This window comes from Tamandua tetradactyla, chromosome 6, assembly GCF_023851605.1.
Source record: "Tamandua tetradactyla isolate mTamTet1 chromosome 6, mTamTet1.pri, whole genome shotgun sequence".
Classification (NCBI taxonomy): Eukaryota; Metazoa; Chordata; class Mammalia; order Pilosa; family Myrmecophagidae; genus Tamandua; species Tamandua tetradactyla.
This window is the reverse complement of record NC_135332.1, coordinates 43,239,155-43,261,197: the sequence shown is the minus strand read 5'-3', so window position 1 is coordinate 43,261,197 and position 22,043 is coordinate 43,239,155. Positions and strand designations below refer to the sequence as shown.

Below are 22,043 nucleotides of genomic sequence, written 5' to 3'. Positions count from 1 at the left end.
ACTGCCAGGGAGACTGAACCCCTGGGAGTCATGTCCCATATAGGGGGGTGAGGGCAGTGAGTTTACCTGCCGAGTTGGCTTAGACATAGAGGCTACAACTGAGCAACAAAAGAGATTCTCTGCGGGTGACTCAGGCATAATTTTAAGAAGGCTTAGCCTATCCTTTGCAAGAATAAGTTTCATGGGAGTAAACTCCAAGATTGAGGGCTCAGCCTATTGATTTGGTTGTCCCCACTGCTTGCGAGAATATCAGAAATTCTCCAAATGGGGAAGTTGAATATTTCCCCCTTTCTCCCCAGTCCCCCAAGGGGACTTTGCAAATACTTCTTTATACACTGCCCAAACTACTCTGGGATCGGGTCATCACAGCAACCTGGAGAAACCAAAAAAATCTCACGACCCATTCAAAATTCCATGTACTTATGGTGTTCAACTAAACTGACCATAAAAATTAAATTAGATAATGCACTATCCAAAATATAAATTTTGGACCAAATAAACATCTCTCCCTTTGGTCTCACCCAGGTGAAGTTTTAAAATATGGATAATATCAACCTTTACCCTGTATTTTGATTCACCCCATTCCTATCCACATCAGATTCATTCATATCATTAGTAGTAGTTTGATCACTTTCTCAATTTTATAAACAGTTGCCAACAGTTGCGGTATGGAGTACTGCTGACTTTTCATAGCTTCAGAGCTCTAAATCTAAGTCTCAGGTGTCACATAAATACCCAAGTCTCTGGGAACAATCAGGTTATATACAATCAGCTCAGTATCTAAAAATTTAGAAGTAATAGTTGCAACTCCTGAATAGATGTGGCTGCTGTTAAGAGCTTACACAAGCTAGGACCCTTTACAATAGGCCCCAAACTGACAACCCATTATTTCAACTTCAGTTCAACAAGTTTTTATATTATAGTTAACCCATATGAGTAAGGCATGATAATATTTGTCTTTCTGTTTCTGACATTTCAGTCAACATACAGCTTTGCAGTTTCATTCACCTAGTTCCATGCCTCACACAACTTGATTTAAATATATATTCTATGTACTGAATCTTGTAAGTTTTGAAACGAGAAAGTCTTGCTGTATTTAAATAACAGAATATGAAAGTCCCTTATAAGACTTGATTTTCTGAAGACAGAGCCTGACTTAAAAGGCAATGGCTTAATAATAAAAACCATTCATGTCTTGGGAATCATATTGATGTTTTCCTCTGTACCTTTTTTCAGAACTGAACTGTAAAATCAAAGATACCTTGTCTAGAGTACTGGCAGAGTTCATCAATTACCTGACAATGAAATTTTCTAAATTACTGTCAAGAAGAAGAACAAGCCATTACCTGGACTGCTAATTATGGGCCCACAGACCAATAACTCTTTTTCTGAAAGACACTCTTTGATTCCTAAAATATTTTAAATCCTAGGTATTACTTAGTCAAATAATGATATGTTCTATATAAAGTGGGTTTAGAGAGAGTTATTTTTATAGAGTGTAGTTTTAAACAATGAAAACATATAGAGGTCAGTCAATTTAGGTTGAAAGAAAAAAGTGTAACCTTTAACATACCTGATAAATTGCAACAGACTGACAGATATTATCTACATTGAGTAAGTAGAATCCATAATCTAGCAGTGTATCAGAATATTTGGGGTGTTTGGATCCAAAATGATCTCTATAAAAAAATAAAAATCAATTAGGACATAAAGTAGAAAGAGATGTTTTGAAACAGTATTTTTAATAACAATCACCTACCGTGCCAAATATACTGCATGTTTAATTAACTGTTCTGCCTTCTTAAATTCACGTTTTACTACACAAGCCTAAAAATAAAGTAAAATATATATATATATTAATTCTCAAAACAGTTAATTAGTATGCTAAAATAAGTACAGCTTATATATTCAGGCTAAAATGGTCACTAAGAAAAAAAGCTTCTTCAAACATAAATAGAAGGTGTCTATTTGGAATTTCTGTCCCTCTAAGTACTTAAAAATCCTATTAATAAACAGATCTGTATATACCCTGGTACAAATCATAAAACTTAAAATTATGACAGTCATGACTAGCTAGTATAAACTTATCACAATAAAGTTACCGTCCAAATTGGTATACTCCATCCTTCCATACTATCAAAATAAATTGGTGGAGTTTGTCATGTTATTTTCTAAGGAACTTGTATCCCAGTTTTACACTGGCTTGCAACAATCTTTTGTAGGTTTTATCTAATAATTTCTATACAGAATCTTAAGTTTTTCTATTATGTCTTAAAATATCTTAATATATGAGGACAGCCAGTTTTAATTAAAGTGGTTGTCTGTAAGTACAGAATTCCTATTTTACCCCCACCCCTGCAGTTTTCCCTTAACATTTTTCATTAGTGTGGTACCCTTGTTACAAAAAAACATTATACTATTAACTATAGTCCATAGTTTACATTAGGGTTTACTCTGCATTGTTAACCAGTAGTTTTTAAAACTTTAAATACCACTTACATATAGGAATACAAAACTTACAAGCATAGTATGCTACATCTTTATATCACACATATAATCAATGTTTTGAATTCATTAAAGCTATACTAATAACCTTATTTTAGCTCTAACGATAACCTAAATATGTATAGTTTATTTGCTCTAAAACAATTGATTTAATTAACTTCACAGCCATCCTGGCCCTTCTAAAATCACAATTTTGGAATCTCTCTTCTAATTGAAATTCCCGTAACTAAATCCCACTAAAGCGGGGAATGTTCAAAATTGAGAACTCTATGTGTAGAAAGAGTATACCTGAAAACTGCTTTTAAGGCCTCAGTGCACCAAAGCATTTTAAATACTATTAAATGGCCTGAAAGACTTATGCATTTATTTACAGAGTAAGATAAAACTAGAGAAAAATAAAATATGGACTGCCCAGTAGGTCAAGTACAGAAAGCTGTCATGCTGTGAGACTGCAATAAAACACTAATAGGGGCAGGTCACAGTGTCTCAGGAGGCAGAGTTCTCACCTGCCATGCCAGAGACCCGGGTGCAATTCCTGGTGCCTGCCCATGCAAAAACAAAAACAAACAAACAAACAAAACGGCACACAAAAAAGAACACTAAAAGATTTTATACTAGGCTATTCTTCAGGAGACAAGATGTCAAATTCCATACAACTTTGGCATAAGGAATTCAGGTTGATGCAGATTTAAAAACAACAAAATTCAACACACAATTTTGATCTACTCTTCCGCTGAATTCTCAAAATGAATTATTTCATAAGTTTTCTGGGTATCGGAAAACTATCTAAAGTCTTTATGAGATAGCTTTAAAAACCAGATTTCTAAAATTGAACACAGAAATTTAGGAAATAGATTTTGTTAACATCTCACTTGTTAAACATCAGGTTAATTAGAACAAATAAAGACTGATAAATCCTATAATTAAATAATTGTAAAATTATATTCACCTTAGAAGCTTGTCTCAAAACATCTACCACGACTTTGACTGGTAAGCCAGCTGTGATTTCTTTCATTGCTTCAATGCACCATTTGTATGCCTAAAAAAACAAATATTTATAGTAAAAGTGATAAAAACTGTGATAAATCAAAATGACGATAATTTAACAAAATGATTGTGAAATTTTCCTGCAAGCTTTCAAATACATGAATAAGAGCACAAAGAAAACATTTACACTTCAATTTTTCTCTCTGTGTTTGTTTTCTTGAAAGCGTGTTTGATACATTTTTTTCTTTACTCCTAAAGTCTACAGCTAGTCTGAATCAGACCTTGGAGATAGCAATATATTCAGGGAATTAGAGGTATGCTTTCTCTTGCTTGAAAGCCTTTGTATATACAGCTCCTTCTACCCTGGAATATATTTCTCCTTCCGCTAATCCCTTAACTCAACTAACCTGTTTTGCAGCTTTCAAAGCTAGACCAGGTTAACTACTTGTTGAAGAGTGCTTTGAAAACTATTGCTTTTTTCTTTCTTAGCTTTGTATATGTTATATTATACAATCAAAATAGTTAAAAAAAAAAAAAGCTAGATCAGGTTTTCTGTATTTTCCCACACTTTTCTTCCTCTACTGTTTAGCTGAGTGTTTGCTCTGAGCTAGCCACTGTTCTAAGCCCTTCATGTGCATAAAGACATTTAACTAACCCAAGAAACCTATGAAATCCTATGTACTATTATATGTGAAACTGAGGTGTAGAGGGGTTAAGTGCCAGGCAGTGTGCAAGTATCTAGGTATTCAGTGGGGAATAGGAAAAAAATGTCCTTATTCTCATAATGCTTAGTGAGAGAAAGAAAAAAAAAGTAAAACAAATAATTTTGGATAGTGATATTGCTACAAAGAAACAACAATAAAAGGGATCACAAGGAATGGGAAGAGGGCATACTTAGAAAGGGTGGTAGACTTCCTACAATACCAAACACAAAAGAATAGATCTAAGATCATGGGATGCTGCCACTTTGACTTCACAAAGAGTGAGTATTTTCATGCTAGGAATGTTTGGTATAGAAACAGCATATACTGCCATGTCAAACACTGCTAAATTGGAATCACACTCCACCACTTAACTACTGCTAGGCAAGCCACTTGATCTGAGTCGAGGATTCATCTATTTAAGAGCCTAGTACATAAAAAGGTGCTCAATAAACATTTGTTCTCGTCTACATGTTTCATTCTCTCCCACTTCACTGAAAATACGTAGCTATCAGAAGCAATTTTGATGCAAAAATGAAATGAAAAACAATTTACTCAACTCAAATTTAGGCCCTCAAATATGGTTTGTTTATAAGAAGCTAAATAAGCTGATTTTGTACCAAAATAACAAAATCTTTAGAATCTTAGTAGACTGTGATACTGTTTTAAAATATTCACTGTCCGTCCTTGGGGAAAGATATACCTCCCCAAAGACAACCAGGACATGCGTCTTCTTTTGGCCAATTAAAATATGACAAGAGAAATGTGCCATTTCTGGGAGAAAGGTCTAAAAGTCAACGAACGGTACTTCTACATGATGATTTTGCCTCTGCTCCAGGGTTGCCAATGTTTCCGAGAGAGGCTGTTCTACCACCACAGGTACTGATCAAAGTATAGACATAACGTGAAGCACAGGCATAGCCATGAGAAGCTGGGGATGCAGCATGAGGTTCTGAGCCACTGCTGTTTTGGGACTGATGTTACCTCAGCATAATTAGCCTATCCTGACTAACATAAAAAGATAATGCTATCTCATTATGGTTTTGATTTGCCAAACTATATCCTCAAGATTTATGTACTTTTCTGTGGCTATCAATGAAAAGTTTCTTTATTTTATTATTTTTAGCAGTGTTTTTTATTTTTTATTTATTTATTATTAATAAAACCAATCAACATACAATACAAATATTCTTAATATCCGAACATTCCAAACTTTGTGTGCAATCACTGGCTCACACTATCATCACATAGTTGTATATTTATCACTATGATCATTTCTCAGAACATTTACATCACTCTGAAAAAGAAATAAAAAGAAAAAACTCATATATACCTTACCTCTTACCCCTCCCTCTCATTGACCAGTAGTGTCTCCCTCTACCCAATTTATTCTAACATTTGTTCCTCCTATTATTTATTTTTAATCCATAGTTTTTACTCATTTGTCCATATCACACATAAAAGGAGCATCAAAACAAGGTTTTCACAATCACACATTCACTTTGTGAAAGCTATATCATTACACAATCATCTTAAGCCAAAAGGGGTTATCTATATAACAAGTAAGAATAATCTCCAGGATAGCCTCTCAACTCTATTTGAAATCTCTCAGTAACTAACACTTTGACTTATGTCTCTTTTCCCTCTTTCAGTTGAAAAGGTCTTCTAAATCCACTGATGCTGAGTCCCAGCTCATTCTAGGATTTCCAGTGATGACTAGCACTTCAATCTACTAAATTTAACATTCATTCCCCCTATTATTCATTTATTTTTAATCCATATGTTTTACTTGTTTGTCATAAGGTAGATAAAAGGAGCAACAGACACAAGGTTTTCACAATCACACAAAAGCTATATTATTATACAATCATCTTCGATAACATGGCTTCTGGAACATAGCTCTACATTTTCCAGGCAGTTCCCTCCAGCCTCTCTATTACATCTTGACTAACAAGGTGGTATCTATTTAATGCGTGAGAATAATCTCCAGGATGACCTCTTGACTCTGGAATCTCTCAGCCATTAACACTTCATTTTATCTCATTTTGCTCTTCCCTCTTTTGGTCAAGAAGGTTTTCTCAATCCCCTGATGCTGCGTCCCAGTTCATTCTAGGATTTCTGTCCCAGGTTGCCAGGAAGGTCCACACTCCTAGGAGTCATGTCCCACGTAGACAGGGGAGGGTGGTGAGTTTGCTTGTTGTGTTGGCTGGAGAGAGAGGCCACATCTGAGCAACAAAAGAGGTTCTCTGGGGGGTGACTCTAAGGCTAATTTAAGTAGGCTTGACCTACTTCATATGAACCTACTTCATATGAACAAATCTCAAGATTGGGGACTCAGCCTATTGCTTTGGTTGTCCTCACTGCTTGGGAGAATATCAAGAATTCTCGATTTGGGGGCATTGAATGTTCCCCCTTTCTTACCATGCCCCCAAAGGGGCTTTGCAAATACTTTTTTACTCACTGTTCAAATCACTCTGGGGTTTACTGGGGCATCACTCTGAACAAACCTACAAAATCTTATGCCCTACTCAAAGTTCCATGTATTTATGGTTTCAATCAAGCTGCACACATAGGTTATACTAGGAACTGCACTACTCAGAATACAAATTTTGTACCAAATAAACATTTTTGCTTTAGTCTCACACATAAGTTAAATTTTTAAATGTTAATTACCATCTATTTTCAACAACCTGCAGTAAGACATCATTTTGTTCTTCCTCATGCAAAAACATTTTTAAATTTTTACACTTAGTCACTATCATTAAACACTCTAGGCATTCCTAGATTATACATCTCAGTCTTTATTGTCTATCTTTCTCTCTGATTTCATTTGTGCCCCCAGCCTTCCTCCCTCTATCACCCTCACATTCAACTTCACATTCGTGTTCTAACATAATTGTATTACACTTAGGTAGTGTTGTGCTATCCATTTCTGAGTTTTTACAATCAGTCCTGTTGCATAATCTGTATCCCTTCAGCTCCAATTACCCAATATCTTACCCTATTTCTATCTCCTTATGGTCTCTGTCATCAACTGAAATTCTCCAGTTTATTCATTAATGTCAGTTCATATCAGTGAGAACATGCAGTGTTTGTCCTTTTGTTTCTTGCTAATCTCACTCAGCATAAAGTCTTTAAGGTCCATTTATGTTGTTACATACTTCATTACTTTATTCTGTCTTACAGCTGCATAATATTCCATTGTATGTATATACCACAGCTTGTTTAGCCACTCGTCTGTTGATGGACATTTTGGCTGTTTCCATCTCTTTGCAATTGTAAATAATACTGCTAAAAATATTGGTGTGCAAATGTCCATTTGTGTCCTTGCCCTCATGTCTTCTGAGTATATACCTAGCAATGGTATGCCTGGGTCATATGGCAATTCTATACTTAGCTTCCTGAGGACCCGCCAAACTGCCTTCCACAGCGGTTATACCATTTGACATTCCGACGAACAGTGGATAAGTGCGCCTCTTTCTCCACATCCTCTCCAGCACTTGTTTTCTGTTTTATTGATAATGGTCATTCTGGTGGGTGTGAGATGATATCTCACTGTGGTTTTGATTTGCATTTCCCTAGTAGCCAGGGAAGTTGAGGCTCTTTTCATGTGCCTTTTGGCCCTTTGTATTTCCTCTTCTGAACTGAGAAATGTGTGTTCAAGTCTTTGGCCCATTTTGTAATTGGGCTGTCTGTCTTTTTGTTGTTGAGTTGAATAATCTCTTCATATATTCTGGAGACTAGACCTTTACCTGATAATATTGTTTTCAAATATTATCTCCCATTGTGTAGGCTGTATTTTTACTTTCTTAATGAAGGTCTTTGCTGCACGAAAGTGTTTAATTTTGAGGAGTTCCCATTTCTTTCTTCAGTGCTCATGCTTTGGGTGTAACGTCTAAGGAACCATCTCCTATTATAAGATTTATAAGATATTTCCCTACATTTTCTTCTAACAGTTCTATGGTCTTAGATCTAATGTTTAGGTCTTTGATCTATTTTGAGCTAATTTTTGTATAGGGTGTGAGATATGGATCCTCTTTCATTCTTTTGCATATGGCTATCCAGTTCTCTAGGCACCATTTATTGAAGAGACTGTTCTGTCCCAGGTGAGTTGGTTTGACTGCCTTATCAAAGATCAATTGTCCATACACAAATGAAACCAGAAGAAAAGATAGACAATAAGCGGTGAGGTGGTATAATCTAGGAATGCCTCGAGTGTATGACAGTGACTAAATGTGCAAATTTAAAAATGTTTCTGCATGAGAAAAGAACGAAGGAACGTCAATAATGCAGGATGTGGAAAACAGATGGTAATTAATATTTTAAAACTTTACCATATGTGTGAGACAAGCAAAAAATGTTTATTTGGTACAAAATTTATATTTTGATTAGTGCATTTCCTAATATAACTTATGTGAACAGCTTAAATGAACACCATAGTACTTGGTACCTTGAGTAGGGCATGGGATTTTGTAGGTTTGTCCAGAGTGATGCCCAGGTAAATCCCAGAGCGATTTGGTCAGTGAACAGGAAGTTAAGTATTTGCAGAGTCCCCTAGGGGGAATGATGAGAAAGGGGGAAAATTCAACTTCCCCAACTGGAGAATTTTTGATATACTCACAGGCAGTGAGGACAGCCAAAGCAATAGGCCGAGCCTCCAATCTTGAAGTTTGTTAATATGAAACTTAATCCCGCAAAGGATAGGCTAAGCCTACTTAAAATTAGGCCTAAGAGTCACCCCACAAGAAAACGTCTTCTGTTGCTCAGATGTGGCCTCTCTCTCTCAGGTGACACAGCAAGCAAACTCACTGACCTTTTCCTCTCTACGTGGGACATGACTCCCAGGGGTGTGGACCTTCCTGGCAACGTGGTACAGAAATCTTAGAATGAGCTGGAACTCAGCATCAAGGGATTGAGAAAACCTTCTTGACTAAAGGGGGAAGAGCGAAATGAGACAAAATAAAGTGTCAGTGGCTCAGAGATTCCAAACAGAGAGGAGAGGTTATCCTGGAGGTTATTCTTACACATTAAATAGCTATCACCTGTTTATTAAGGTGTAATGCAGAGGCTGGAGGGAACTGCCTGAAAATGTGGAGCTGTGCTCTGGTGGCCATATTTCTTGAAGATAATTGTATGATGGTTGTCGCAGTGTGACTGTGTCATTGTGAGAGCCTTGTTTGTCTGACACTCCTTTTGTCTACCTTATCGACGGACAAGTAAAACATATGGATTAAAAATAAATAAATAATGGGGGAACAAACGTTAAAATAAATTTAGTAGACTGAAATACTGGTGATCGGTGGGGGGGGGTAAGGGTATGGTATGTATGAATTTTTTTCTGTTTTCTTTTTACTGCTTTTTCTCAATTGATGCAGATGTTCTAAGAAATGATCATGATAATGAATATACAACTATGTGATGCCAGTGTGAGTTATTGATTATATAACAAGAATGGAATGACTATATGATATGAATGTTTGTGTTTCTATGCGGTTATGTATAATAAAAAATAAATTAATTAAAAAAAATATCAATTGTCCATAGATGAGATTGTCTATATATGATTCCATTGGTCAGTATATCTATCTTTATGCCCGTACCATGCTGTTTTGACCACTGTAGCTTCATAATACACCTTAAAGTCAAGTAGTGTGAGACCTCCGACTTCATTTTTCTTTCTCAGGATAATTTTAGCTATTCGGCCCTTCCAGATAAATTTGGTTATTGGTTTTTCTATTTCTGAAAAGTAAGTTTTTAGGATTTTAATTGGTATTGCATTGAATCTGTAAATCAATTTAGGTAGAACTGACATCTTAACTATAGTCTTCCAATCCATTAACCCGGTATACCCGTGCATTTATTTATGTCTTCTGTGTTCTCCTTTTGCAATTTCTTGTAGTTTTCTTTGTATCCTTAGTTAAATTTATTCCTAAGCATTTTATTCTTTTGTTTGCAAGTGTAAATAGAATTTTTTTTTCTTGATTTCCCTCTCAGATTGTTCATTACTAGTGTACAGAAACACTATAGATTTTTGAGCGTTGATCTTGTAACCTGCCACTTTGCTGTGCTTATTTATTAGCTCTAGTAGATACGCTGTGGATTTTTCGGGGTTTTCGACATACAGTATCATAACATCTGCAAACAGTAAGGTTTTACTTCTTCCTTTCCAATTTGGATGCCTTGTGTTTCCTTTTCTTGTCTAACTGCTCTGGCAAGAACTTCCAACACAATGTTGAATTACAATGGTGACAGTGGGCATTCCTGATCTTAGAGGAAAAGTTTTCAGTTTTTCCGTATTGAGGATGATGTTAGCTGCGGGTTCTTCATATATTCCCTTTATCATGTTGAGAAAGTTCCCTTCATCTTCTACTCTTTGAAGTATTTTCAACAAGAAAGGATATTGAATTTTATCAAATGCCTTTTCTGCATCAATAGAGATGATCATGTGGTTATTGTGCTTTGATTTGTTGATATGGCATATTACCTTAATTGATTTTCTTATGTTGAACCATCTTTGCATACCTGGGATGAATCCTACTTGGTCATGGTGGGTAATCCTTTTAATGTGTTGTTGGATTCGATTTGTAAGAATTTTGTTGAAGGTTTCTGCCTCTATATATATTAGAGAGATTGGTCTGTAATTTTCTTGTAGTATCTTTGTCTGGCTTTGGTATGAGGGTGATATTGGCTTCATAGAATGAGTTAGGTAGGCTTCCTTCCCTTCAGTTTTTCTGAAGAATTTGAGCAGTAGTGCTACTAATTCTTCCTTGAATATTTGGTAGAATTCACATGTGAGGCCATCTGATCCTGGACTCTTCTTTTTGGGGAGTTTCTAAATGAAAAATTCAATTTCCTTACTTGTGATTGGTTTGTTGAGGTTGTCTGTTTCTTCTCGAGTCAATGTTGGTTGTTCATGCCTTTCTAGGAAGTTGTCCATTTCATCTATATTGTTGAGTTTACTAGCATAAAGTTGTTGATAGTATCCTCTCATTACTTCCTTTATTTCTGCAGGGTCAGTGGTTATTGTCTCTTCTTCCATTTATGATTTTGTTTATTTGCATCCTCTCTCTTCTTTTTTTTGAAAACCTTAATAAGGGTCCATCAATCTTATTGATTTTCTCATAGAACCAACTTCTGCGTGTTGATTTTCTCGATTGTTTTTATGTTCTCAATTAATTTATTTCTGCTCTAATCTTCATTATTTCTTTCCTTTTACTTGTTTTGGGGGATAGTTTGCTGTTCCTACTCTAGTTCTTCAAGGTGAATAGCTAAATCCTCGATTTTTGTTCCTTTCTTCTTTTTTGATATAGGCATTTAAGGGAATAAATTTTCCTCTTAGCACTGTCTTTGCTACATCCCATGAATTTTGATGTGTTGTACTTTCATTTCATTTACCTCGAGATATTTACTGATTTCTCTTGTAATTTCTTCCTCGACCCACTAGTTGTTTAAGAGTGTGTTGTTGAGACTCCATATATTTGTGAATTTTTCTGGCCCTCTGCCTATTATTGATTTCCACCTTCATTTCTTTATGATCCAAGAAAGTGTTTTGCATGATTTCAATCTTTTCAAATTTATTGAGAGTTGCTTTGTGAACCAGCATATGGTCTAGTCTTGAGAATGATCCATTAGCACTTGAGAAAAAGGTGTATCCTGCTGTTGTGGGGTGTAATGTTCTACAAATGTCTGTTAAGTCTAGCTCATTTATTATATTATTCAAATTCTCTGTTTGTTTATTGATCCTCTGTCTAGATGTTCTGTCCACTGATGAAAGTGGGGAATTGAAGTCTCGAACTATTATGGTAGATGTGTCTGTTTCTCTTTTCAGTGTTTTGAGTGTTTGCCTCGTGTATTTTGGGGCATTCTGGCTCAGTGCATAAATATTTATGATTGTCATGTCTTCTTGTTGAATTGTTCCTTTTATTAATACATAGTGTCCTTCTTTGCCTCTTTTAATTGTTTTACATTTGAAGTATAATTTGCTGGATATTAGTATAGCTATTCCTGCTCTTTTCTGATTGTTGTTTGCATGAAATATCTTTTCCCAACTTTTCACTTTCAGCCTATGTTTATCCTTGGGTCTAAAGTGTGTCTCCTGTAGACAGCATATAGATGGGTCCTGTTTTTGAATCCGTTCTGCCAGTCTATGTCTTTTGATTAGGGAGTTTAATCTATTAACATTTAGTGTTATTACTGTAAAGGCAGTCCATTTTGACTTTTGGATTTTATAAAGGGCAGTCCATTTTGCCTTTTGGATTTTATATCTCATATCTAATTTTCTTCTTTCTATCTTAACTAATAGCCTTCATTTCTACACTCTTCCCCACACCTCTCACTGCTGTCTTTCCGTATCTGTCTCTAGTGCTCCCTTTAGTATTTCTTAAAGAGCCAGTCTCTTGGTCACTAATTCAGTGATTTTTTTTGTCTGAAAATATTTCAATTTCCCTTCACTTTTTTTTTTTTTTTTTTTTTTTTTTAAAGGAAAGACAGAGAGAAGGAAGGAAGGATAGAAGGAAGGAAGGAAGGAAGAAAGGGAAACATTTTTAAACATTTTCTTGTTTTATTGTATTCTGTTTCTCCGTTCCTGTTACATGGGCTGGGGCCGGGAACCGAACCGAGGTCCTCCGGCATAGCAGGCAAGCACTTTGCCCGCTGAGCCACCGCGGCCCGCCCTCCCTTCACTTTTGAAGGACACTTTTTCTGGATACAGGATTCTTGGTTGGCGGTTTTCTCTTTTAGTATCTTAAATATATCATACCACTGTCTTCCCACCTTCATGGTTTCTGCTGAGAAATCTACACAGTCTTATTGGGCTTCCCTTGTATGTGATGGACTGCGTTTCTCTTGTTGCTTTCAAGATTCTCTGTTTCTCTTTGACATCTGACATTTGGATTAGTAAGTATCTTGGAGTACATCTATTTGGATCTATTCTGTTTGGGGTATGCTGCAGTTCTTGGAGCTGTAATTTTAAGCCTTTCATAAGAGTTGGGAAATTTTCAGTGATAATTTTCTCCATTAGTTTTTCTCCTCCTTTTCCCTACTCTTCTCCTTCTGGAACACTCACAACATGTATATTTGTGCGTTTCATACTGTCATTCAATTCCCTGAGTGCCTATTCATATTTTTCCATTCTTTTCCCTATATTTCTTTCACTTGCCAACTTTCAGATGTCCTGTCCTACAGTCCTCTAATCTTATCTTCCATCTCTTGAAATCTCACACTGTAGGGTCCATTGTTTTTTTCCATCTCTTCTCCTGTGCCTTTCACTCCCATAAATTCTCTGATTTGTTTTTGTAGACTTTCGATCTCTATTTTTTGTTCGTCCCTTGCCTTTTTTATATTCTCCATCAGTTCATTGATTTGATTTTTGATGGTTTTTCTCATCTGTTTGAACATTCTGAATTAACTGTTTCAACTCCTGCATCTCATTTGAATTGTTGGTTTGTTCCTGTGACTGGGCCATATCTTCAATTTTCCTAGTATCATTTGTTATTTTTTTCTGGTGTCTAGGCATTTAATTTCCTTAATTAGTTTATCCTGGAGATTGTTTTCACTTTTTTCATCTAGGATTTTCTTGCTGGATGACTTTGTTGTCTGTCTGTTATTTGATATTCAGTTCAGCCTATTCTAGATCTCTAGCTTATGTTTTGTTTAACAGATCAGAATTTTTCAGTTCTTGTTTTCTTGTTTCTTACCTTGCCTGTATGGTGCCTTTTTTTCCTTCCCCTAAGGAGAGTCTACATAGATATCATAGAACCCAGTCAGATTTTCCCAGACCAAACTGGCCTTCTCTCAGGAGGAAAGAGTTACCTGCGTCAGCTTTCCCTACGGGTGAGATCCAGCAGATTGAAAGACTTTCCTGTGAAGCCTCTGGACTCTGTAGTTTCCATATCCTGCCCAGTATGTAGTGATTATCTTTCATCTGCTACTGCGGGTCCCAGTAGCATAGGGTGATGTGGTACTTTTAACTTCAGCATTCTCCCTGCTGGTGGTGTGGTTGAGACAGGGGAGAGGTTGTAGGATGGCTTTCATTGCTTCAGTTTTCCAGACCATGGGGTCTGAATTTCTTGAGGGAGGGATTCCACCTGAGCTGAGCTGCACCCCTCTCCTAGGGAAGGCACAACCTCCAGTTAAACTCTCAGACAAGCTTAATTCCACCCTTTCTGGGGCATTTAGAGCCTGAGAAGCCTTGCATTTGCATGCAAAGAGCAGTCAAACCATAGAAACACAGCCACAAAAAAGAAAAGAAAAATCCTTTTTCAAAGCAGGACCCCCATTTATCGGTTTTGCCAATCAAGAGCTTAAGCTGGTTCGTTGCTCTGTGTATCTCCAAGTTCTATGTTTCCCCTCCTTTCCCTGAGGGCCCAGACCCTTTCAAGTATTTTGTGCTGTCCAATCCAAAAAACCTCTGGTTCTGTCTTTTTTTTCTTTTTTCGTCAGCCCTGCCCACTCTACACCAGGGCAAAACCCAGCAACCTCAGCTTTTACTCAAGGTTCAGCTGAGGAGGGGGCCTATTTTTAGCCAGAATTTGATAATTAATTCCACAAACTGGAGCTTGGTGGAGCTCAGCCCCTTGTTATTAAAGTCTCTTTCCTTTCCCCTCTGGGAAGCAGCGTGTGGGGGAGGGGCACTAGCCACCACAGCTTGGAGGACTCACGGTTCAGGGTGGGATTGTAATTTGTCCAGCTTGTCCAGATTGGTGTATGCTGTGTGTCCAGTCACTGATGTGGCCCCAGCACTTGTTCTGTATTGTTCCTGGCTATTTACTAGCTGCTCTGGAGGACAAATTAAATCCCACACCTCACTAAGCCGCCGTCTTGGGTCCCTCCTTAATCCTCTTATAACAGTGTTTAAAAGTGTCTTCCATGTGGCAGGCCCAGAGGATACCAGTTTCTTTATTTTTAAAAGAATAAACTTCAAAGTTTTCTACGAGCTCCACAGACTTCAATGTTTCTCATGAGGGACCAATGTGTTGAGAGTTGCAACAAACATGAATGAGGCACAGTATAAACTCCCAAATCCAGTTATAAAAAAAAAACAACTGCCAATTAAAAACGTAAATGTCTTCTGTTCTAGTTTGCTAGCTGCCAGAATGCAATATACCAGAAACGGAACGGCTTTTAAAAAGGGGGAATTTAATGAGTTGCTGGTTTACAATTCTAAGGCCGAGAAAATGTCCCAATTAAAACAAGTCTAAAGAAATGTCCAATCAAAGGCATCCAGGGAAAGATACCTTGGTTCAAGAAGGCCGATGAAGTTCAGGGTTTCTTTCTCAAGTGAGAAGGCACATGGCGAACACAGTCAGGGCTTCTCTCTCAGCTGGAAGGGCGCATGGCAAACACGGCGTCATCTGCTAGCTTACTCTCCTGGCTTCCTGTTTCATGAAGCTCCCCGGGAGGCGTTTTCCTTCTTTATCTCCAAAGGTTGCTGGCTGGTGGACTCTGCTTCTTGTGGCTATGTTGTTCTGCTCTCTCTGAATCTCCCATTCTCCAAAATATTTCCTCTTTTATAGAACTCCAATAAACCAATCAAGACCCACCGAAATGGGTGGAGACATGTTGTCCCCTAATCCAGTTTAACAACCATTTTTTATTAAATCAAATCAACTGGGGAGATGATCTCATTACAGTTTCAAACACACAGTATTGAGTAGAGATTATTCTACCTTTATGAAATGGGATTTATACTAAAACATGGCTTTTCTTAGGGGGCATTCTTCCTTTCAAACCAGCACATCTTCCAAAGAAAGTGGAAACTGAGTAAAAGACTCTTGTGTTGCAATTAGCTTGGTGGGTGTCTGGATATATTAAGATAGGTCTGGAAGTGAACATGGGACTAAAGGAGTCAAGATATGAATAGCTCTATGTAACAGACAGCGGAGCATGGAGCTTTGAGGGCAGTACAGCAAATAAGGGCTGAAGAGAAACAATGAAACAGGAACCAGAATGGCTAAGATGGTTCCTATGAAGAGATCTAAAAAGATGGTGAGGGCATCAGGAGAACTTTTAAGAAGAGTTCTAAAATTAACATCTTATAATACTAAGATATTTAGCTTCACTATCATTTTCAATAGTCTGCTATCCACACAAAGGCCTTCAGTGAATGGCGTTCTTTGATTTTGGTGTGTGAAAAACATAGAAAGGGACAAAGTTCTATATCTCAGTTGATAAGCAGCAGTCATAGTACATAGGAGCAGAAAAACAATTCATCAATATAACTAATTCAGCAGACTTAGGAACTGAACATCAAAAATAACCACAGACAAGAAAAAACAAAACAAATAACCACAGGAGATGCTCAACACCATTAGCCATTAGGAAAATGCAAATCAAAACCACAATGAGATATCACTTCATGCTCAATAGAATGGCTATTATGTTTTTAAAAAATGGAAACAACAAATGTTGGTTGGCAAGGAGTTGAGAAACAGGAACCCTTGTACACTGTGGGTGGCACTATAAAATGGTGCAGCCACTGTGGAAAACAGTAAGTCTGTCCTCCGAAAAGTTAATTATAGAATTACCATACTACCCAGCAATCCTACTTCTACATATATACACCAAAGAATTGAAAGCAGAGACTTGAACACATATTTGCACATTAATGTTCACTGCAGCATTAGTCATAATAGTCAAAATGTGGAAGTCAGTCGTGTATCCACAATCAGAGATGAATGGATAAATAAAATTTGATACACACTCACAATGGAATATTATTTAGTCATAAAAAGAAGGAAGTTCTGATACATGCTATATGGATGAACCCTAATGATCTCATGTCGAATGAAATAAGCCAGACACCAAAGGACATGCAAATTCATAGACAGAAAATAGATTACAGGGTACCAGGAGTGGGGTAGAGGTGGGGAATGGGGAATTATTGTTTAATGGGTACAGAATTTCTGTTTGGGTTTATGAAAAAGTTTTGGTAATACGATGATGGTGATGGTAGCATAACCTTGTGAATGTAGTTAATACCAATGAATGGTGGAAAGTGGCTGACATGGGAAATGTTATGCTGTAACTACAATAAAAACTTAAAACAAAAACAAACAACTCCACAAGAACATATACAAAAATTCCTGAGAAACTGCAGACAAATGATAAAGGTTTTAGATTTGTCTGTGTACTGTGGAAAATTCTTCTATAGATTACTAAAACAGGATGACCCTAGCATCTGGGTTTCACAAATATCATCTTCTCATTATTCTACAATTTTCTGTTTTCGCTTCTAATTGCTATTTTCCTTTAAAAGTGGACTATGTGTGTGTGTGTATGTAGGTAGGTCAAGACAGGAATAATTTTTTAAATATGAAAGCTAAATGGTGGCTCCCTGACAGCATGAAATAATTGTGAAATTTCTGCATAAAAAAGCAATCCAAGCAAAGGAGTAAAGTATACATAGATTCCTTCTCAACTATCTGTTTATTAGCACTGAAGCACTAATGTAATAGTATAAAGCCAGGAATGAAGCTATCTTTCTCATAAGGCAGTGGAAGGGGCAAAGCCATGCAATAAGGCGTAAATAAAATTTAGCTTCCCATTGAAATGAATTCTTCAAGTTATGAGACTTCATCCAGCACTACACATCCAATAAAAAGCATCTATTAAAAAGTTCATTTAATACAGTACATCCATCAAAACAATTTAGGAAGAGGTCCATTTGGTTAAATTAAACAACAAAAAAGGCCCTAAGCTTTACATACAAACGTTCAAAATACGTTTCACAGAATATTACTTTCGTCTGATTTTAAAGATTCCCTTGCAAATATGTATTATTTTAAGTAAACATAATATGTGAAAATAATATCTATAAGACAAATAAGAGATAAATATTTAATTTATTCTGTTTTATAGGTACCTTCTGGTCACAATGAAAAGCACTTCAAAACACTCACCTCATCATAGTGACTTTTTGCAAATAGAAGGGCACACAGTTCTCCATAGAGTGCAGCTTTGTTTGCTTGTTGGCCATGTTTTGACAGTTTATCCATATATGTCTGAGCTAACTTAAATGTTTCTTCACCCAAGTGATATTTGCAATTTCCATTTCGTACGTGAAGCAACCTGCAAAAAAAAAAAACAAACAAAAAACACAAATAACATTACTCTATTCTTTTTTAACACCACAACTTTTGTTTATTATGTGAATTTTTACAATACAAACAAAAAATAATACAGAAATGCAATATATGAATACAATTAAATGCAGATGGGAGTTTCAGGAAGATGGTGAATTAGGATAGGTTGAGTTCACCCCTGCTCCAAGGAACAGCTAGAGAAGGGACAGGAAGGTGACCGGCATGGTGATTCCAGGATGTAAGTGACATGACAGGGTCATCTACACCACACAGGGAAGCCCTGGTTGCAAAACCTGAAGAACTGAGACGCAGAGAACTCGAGACCATCCAGCTGATGCAAACAACCTAATGCACCCCTTTTGAAATGGGAATCCGGAGCCCTCAGGAATACACGAACAGGGAGATGAGGACTAGGAAATAAATCAAGATGCGTCCCTAGAATGCACTACCCTCAAGTGTGCTGCCCCTGCCCCGAGACTCCCCCATACCCCAGGCATCTGAACCCTGATACCTGCCCTCACCCCCCACCACATTCCAAGCACTCCCACCCCAACCCCACCCACCTGTGTGTCCTGCCCCACACTACCACCCCTGTGTGCACATGCCTACTCCAGCCCAAACCACCTCTTGCACAAGCAGTGTTGCCCCACCCCTCTTGAAATCCACGCCATCTGTGCCCTGACCCTCAATCCCCACCTCCTCCTCCCTGCCCCATGCAGGCAACTACCAGTGCTTCCAAGCTGTGGATGCTCACCTTCATACCCAGGCCACATCTGTCCCCAGCCCAGACAGTCATGCAATCCGGCCCTCCCACCTCCCCCAGTTCTGTGTACATGTACATCAGTGTAAGGCCTTCACAGATCTGTACAGGTGCACACGTACACCCACCACTTCCCCCAGCTCTGGGCAAATGCTGACCAGTGCATTCAGGCTACAACCGCCCCCAGCACACACAGCCGCAACCTTGGCCCACTGCCCCTTAGCTCTGCGAATGTGCATGCCAGGGCCCAACCCCACAGACCTGCACACATGCACAAACCCATCTTCCCCAGTGGGTGCCCACAAATTCATGAACCGCCCCTGCACACACATGCACCCCTGCCCCAAGCCCCTGGCATTTGTGCATCCACACAAGGGGTCCACCCACCTGACATCACCTGCACCTGACCCACGTCACACAACCCCTGTGACCTGTGTCTCACCCCTACACACTTGCACATCTCCATTGCAAGCCCCTTGGAACCCAATCCCCACACAAGGACACAGGCTTGCCCTGCCCTCCCTGTGCCCCAAATTTTGAGCACTGTATCCCATACCCCGATACCTACTACCCCTGTGGTCCAAGCACCCACCCACTTCTTGCTGTGCACGAGCCTATGTGTATCCACTCAGTGCCCCCACCTGCATCCCACTGTGCCCTAACTCTGTGTCCTCCATGTTGCATCCAGATCCTGTGCACCAAGGCCTGCCTGAGCAGCCCCCTGCCCCCATGGCCCCCCAAGCCACACCTCCACAACCCCACTGCTTGCACCCCATGTTCACAGGCACCAGCACAGTGTCCCCACCTGCGCTGCAACTTGTCACCATACTGTTGTGCCCTACATCCTGCTCCACATCCAGCGTGCAAATACACTTATTACACTACTGAAGGAAATCAACTTCCAAAGTAATCTTATCCAAGATATTTACATGCTTCGAAGGCAACAGATGATCACAAAGTATATCAAGATGCAGACAGACACAGCCCAGCGTAATGACCAAATTAAAACACTAGAGGAGACACAGACATTGGAACAACTAATCAAAGATGTTCATATAACTCTACTAAATAAAATTAATGTGATGACTAACGACATAAAGGAGATCAAGAAGACACTAGAAGAAGAGTGCCAAGATGGGGGCTTAGTGAGGTGTGGGATTTAGTTCCTCCTCCAGAGCAGCTACTAAATAGCCAGGAACAGTACAGAACAACTGCTGGGGCCACATCAGCAACCAGACACACAGTGTACCCAAGTCTGTACCGGCTGTGAGCCCACCCAGAACCATGAGTTCCCTAAGCAACGGCAGGTAGCACCCCTTCCCCATAGGCTCCTTCCCAGAGGGGAAAGGAAAAGGACTTTACTAGCAGCAGAGGCTGAGTGCAACAAAGCTTCAATTGAGGAATTAATTCACAAATTCTGACTATTAAAAATAGGCCCCCAGCTCAGCTGAACCTTGAGTCAAAGCGGAGGTTGCTGATTTTTTGCCCTGATGCTGACGGAGCAGGGCTGACGGTAAAAGAAAAAAAGAAACAGAGTTTTTTGGATCAGACAGCACATAATACTTGAAAGGGCCTGGGCACTGAAGGAAAAGAGGGGGCATATAGGATCTGAACGTACACAAAGCAATATACCAACTTACGCTCTTGATTGGCAAACCCGAGGAATGGAGGTCCTGCTCTGAAAAGGATTTTTCTCTTTCTTTTTTGTGGCTGTGTTTCTACGGCTTGACTGCCTTTGGATCAGCGGCAGGGCTTCTCAGGCTCCAACTTCCCCAGGAGAGGGGTGGGGCCCAGCTCAGGTGGAATCCCTCCCTCAAGGAATTCAGATCCAAGGGTTTGGAAAAGTGAAATGATTAAAGCCATCCTACAACCTTTCCTCTATCTCAAACTCACCCCAGCAGAGAGAGTTAAAGGTACCACATCACCTTATGCTGGTGGAACCTGCAGGCAGAAAAGTGCCACATACTGAGCAGGATAGGAAAAACACAGAGTCCAGAGGCTTCATAGGAAAGTCTTTCAATCTGCTGGGTCTCACCCTCAGGGAAAACTGACGCAGGTAACTCTTTCCTCCTGAGAGAAGGCCAGTTTGATCTGGGAAAATATGACTAGGGGCTATATTATCTAAGTAGACCCTCTTAAGGGGAAGAAAAAAAAAAGGCACCATACAGGTAGGGTAAAAAACAAGAAAACAAGAACTGAAAAATTCTGATCTGTTAAACAAAACATAAGCTAGAGGTCTAGAATAGGCTGAACTGAATGTCAAATGACAGATAGACAGCAAAGTCATCCAGCAAGAAAATCCTAGGTGAAAACAATCTCCAGGATAAGCTAATTAAGGAAATTAAATGCCTAGACACCAGAAAAAATAACAAATGATACTAGGAAAATTGAAGATATGGCCCAGTCACAGGAACAAACCAGCAATTCAAATGAGATGCAGGAGTTGAAACAGTTAATTCAGAATGTTCAAACAGATGAGGAAAACCATCAAAAATCAAATCAATGAACTGATGGAGAATATAAAAAAGGCAAGCTCCTGGGGAGCTTCATGAAAGTTCGCAGACGATGCTGTGTTCGCCATGTGCCTTTCCAGCAGAGAGAGAAGCTCTATGTTCGCCACATGCCTTCTCACTTGAGAAAGAAACCGTGAACGTCACTGGCCTTCTTGAGCCAAGGTTCAAGATTGGACAATTCTATAGACTTGCTTTAATTGCGACATTTACTCGGCCTTAGAACTCTGAACTAGCAACTTATTACATTCCCCTTTTTAAAGCCATTCCATTCCTGGTTTATTGCATTCTGGCAGCTAGCAAACTAGAACAAATAGCAACGAAAGGAATAAAGTATTTAGAAATAAATTTAACTAAAGAAGCAAAAGACCTATACAAAGAAAACTACAAGAAATTCTTAAAAGAAATCACAGAAGACCTAAATAAATGGAAGGGCATATTGTGTTTATGGACTGGAAGACTAAATATAGTTAAAATGTCAATTCTACCTAAATTGATT

General features: G+C 38.4%; 1 protein-coding gene across 1 annotated transcript in view; it reads right to left on the bottom strand.

Annotated features, from left to right (window-relative positions):
* APPBP2 (amyloid beta precursor protein binding protein 2) overlaps nucleotides 1-22,043 on the bottom strand; it is a 93,583-nt gene that overhangs the window by 14,620 nt on the left and 56,920 nt on the right. The window contains exons 5-8 of the mRNA XM_077165032.1: nucleotides 18,092-18,260; nucleotides 3,455-3,544; nucleotides 1,760-1,827; nucleotides 1,574-1,679 (exon numbers count right to left, since the gene is read on the bottom strand). Of these exons, the coding sequence (XP_077021147.1) occupies nucleotides 1,574-1,679; nucleotides 1,760-1,827; nucleotides 3,455-3,544; nucleotides 18,092-18,260 (433 nt within the window). The remainder of the gene's footprint in view (nucleotides 1-1,573; nucleotides 1,680-1,759; nucleotides 1,828-3,454; nucleotides 3,545-18,091; nucleotides 18,261-22,043) is intronic.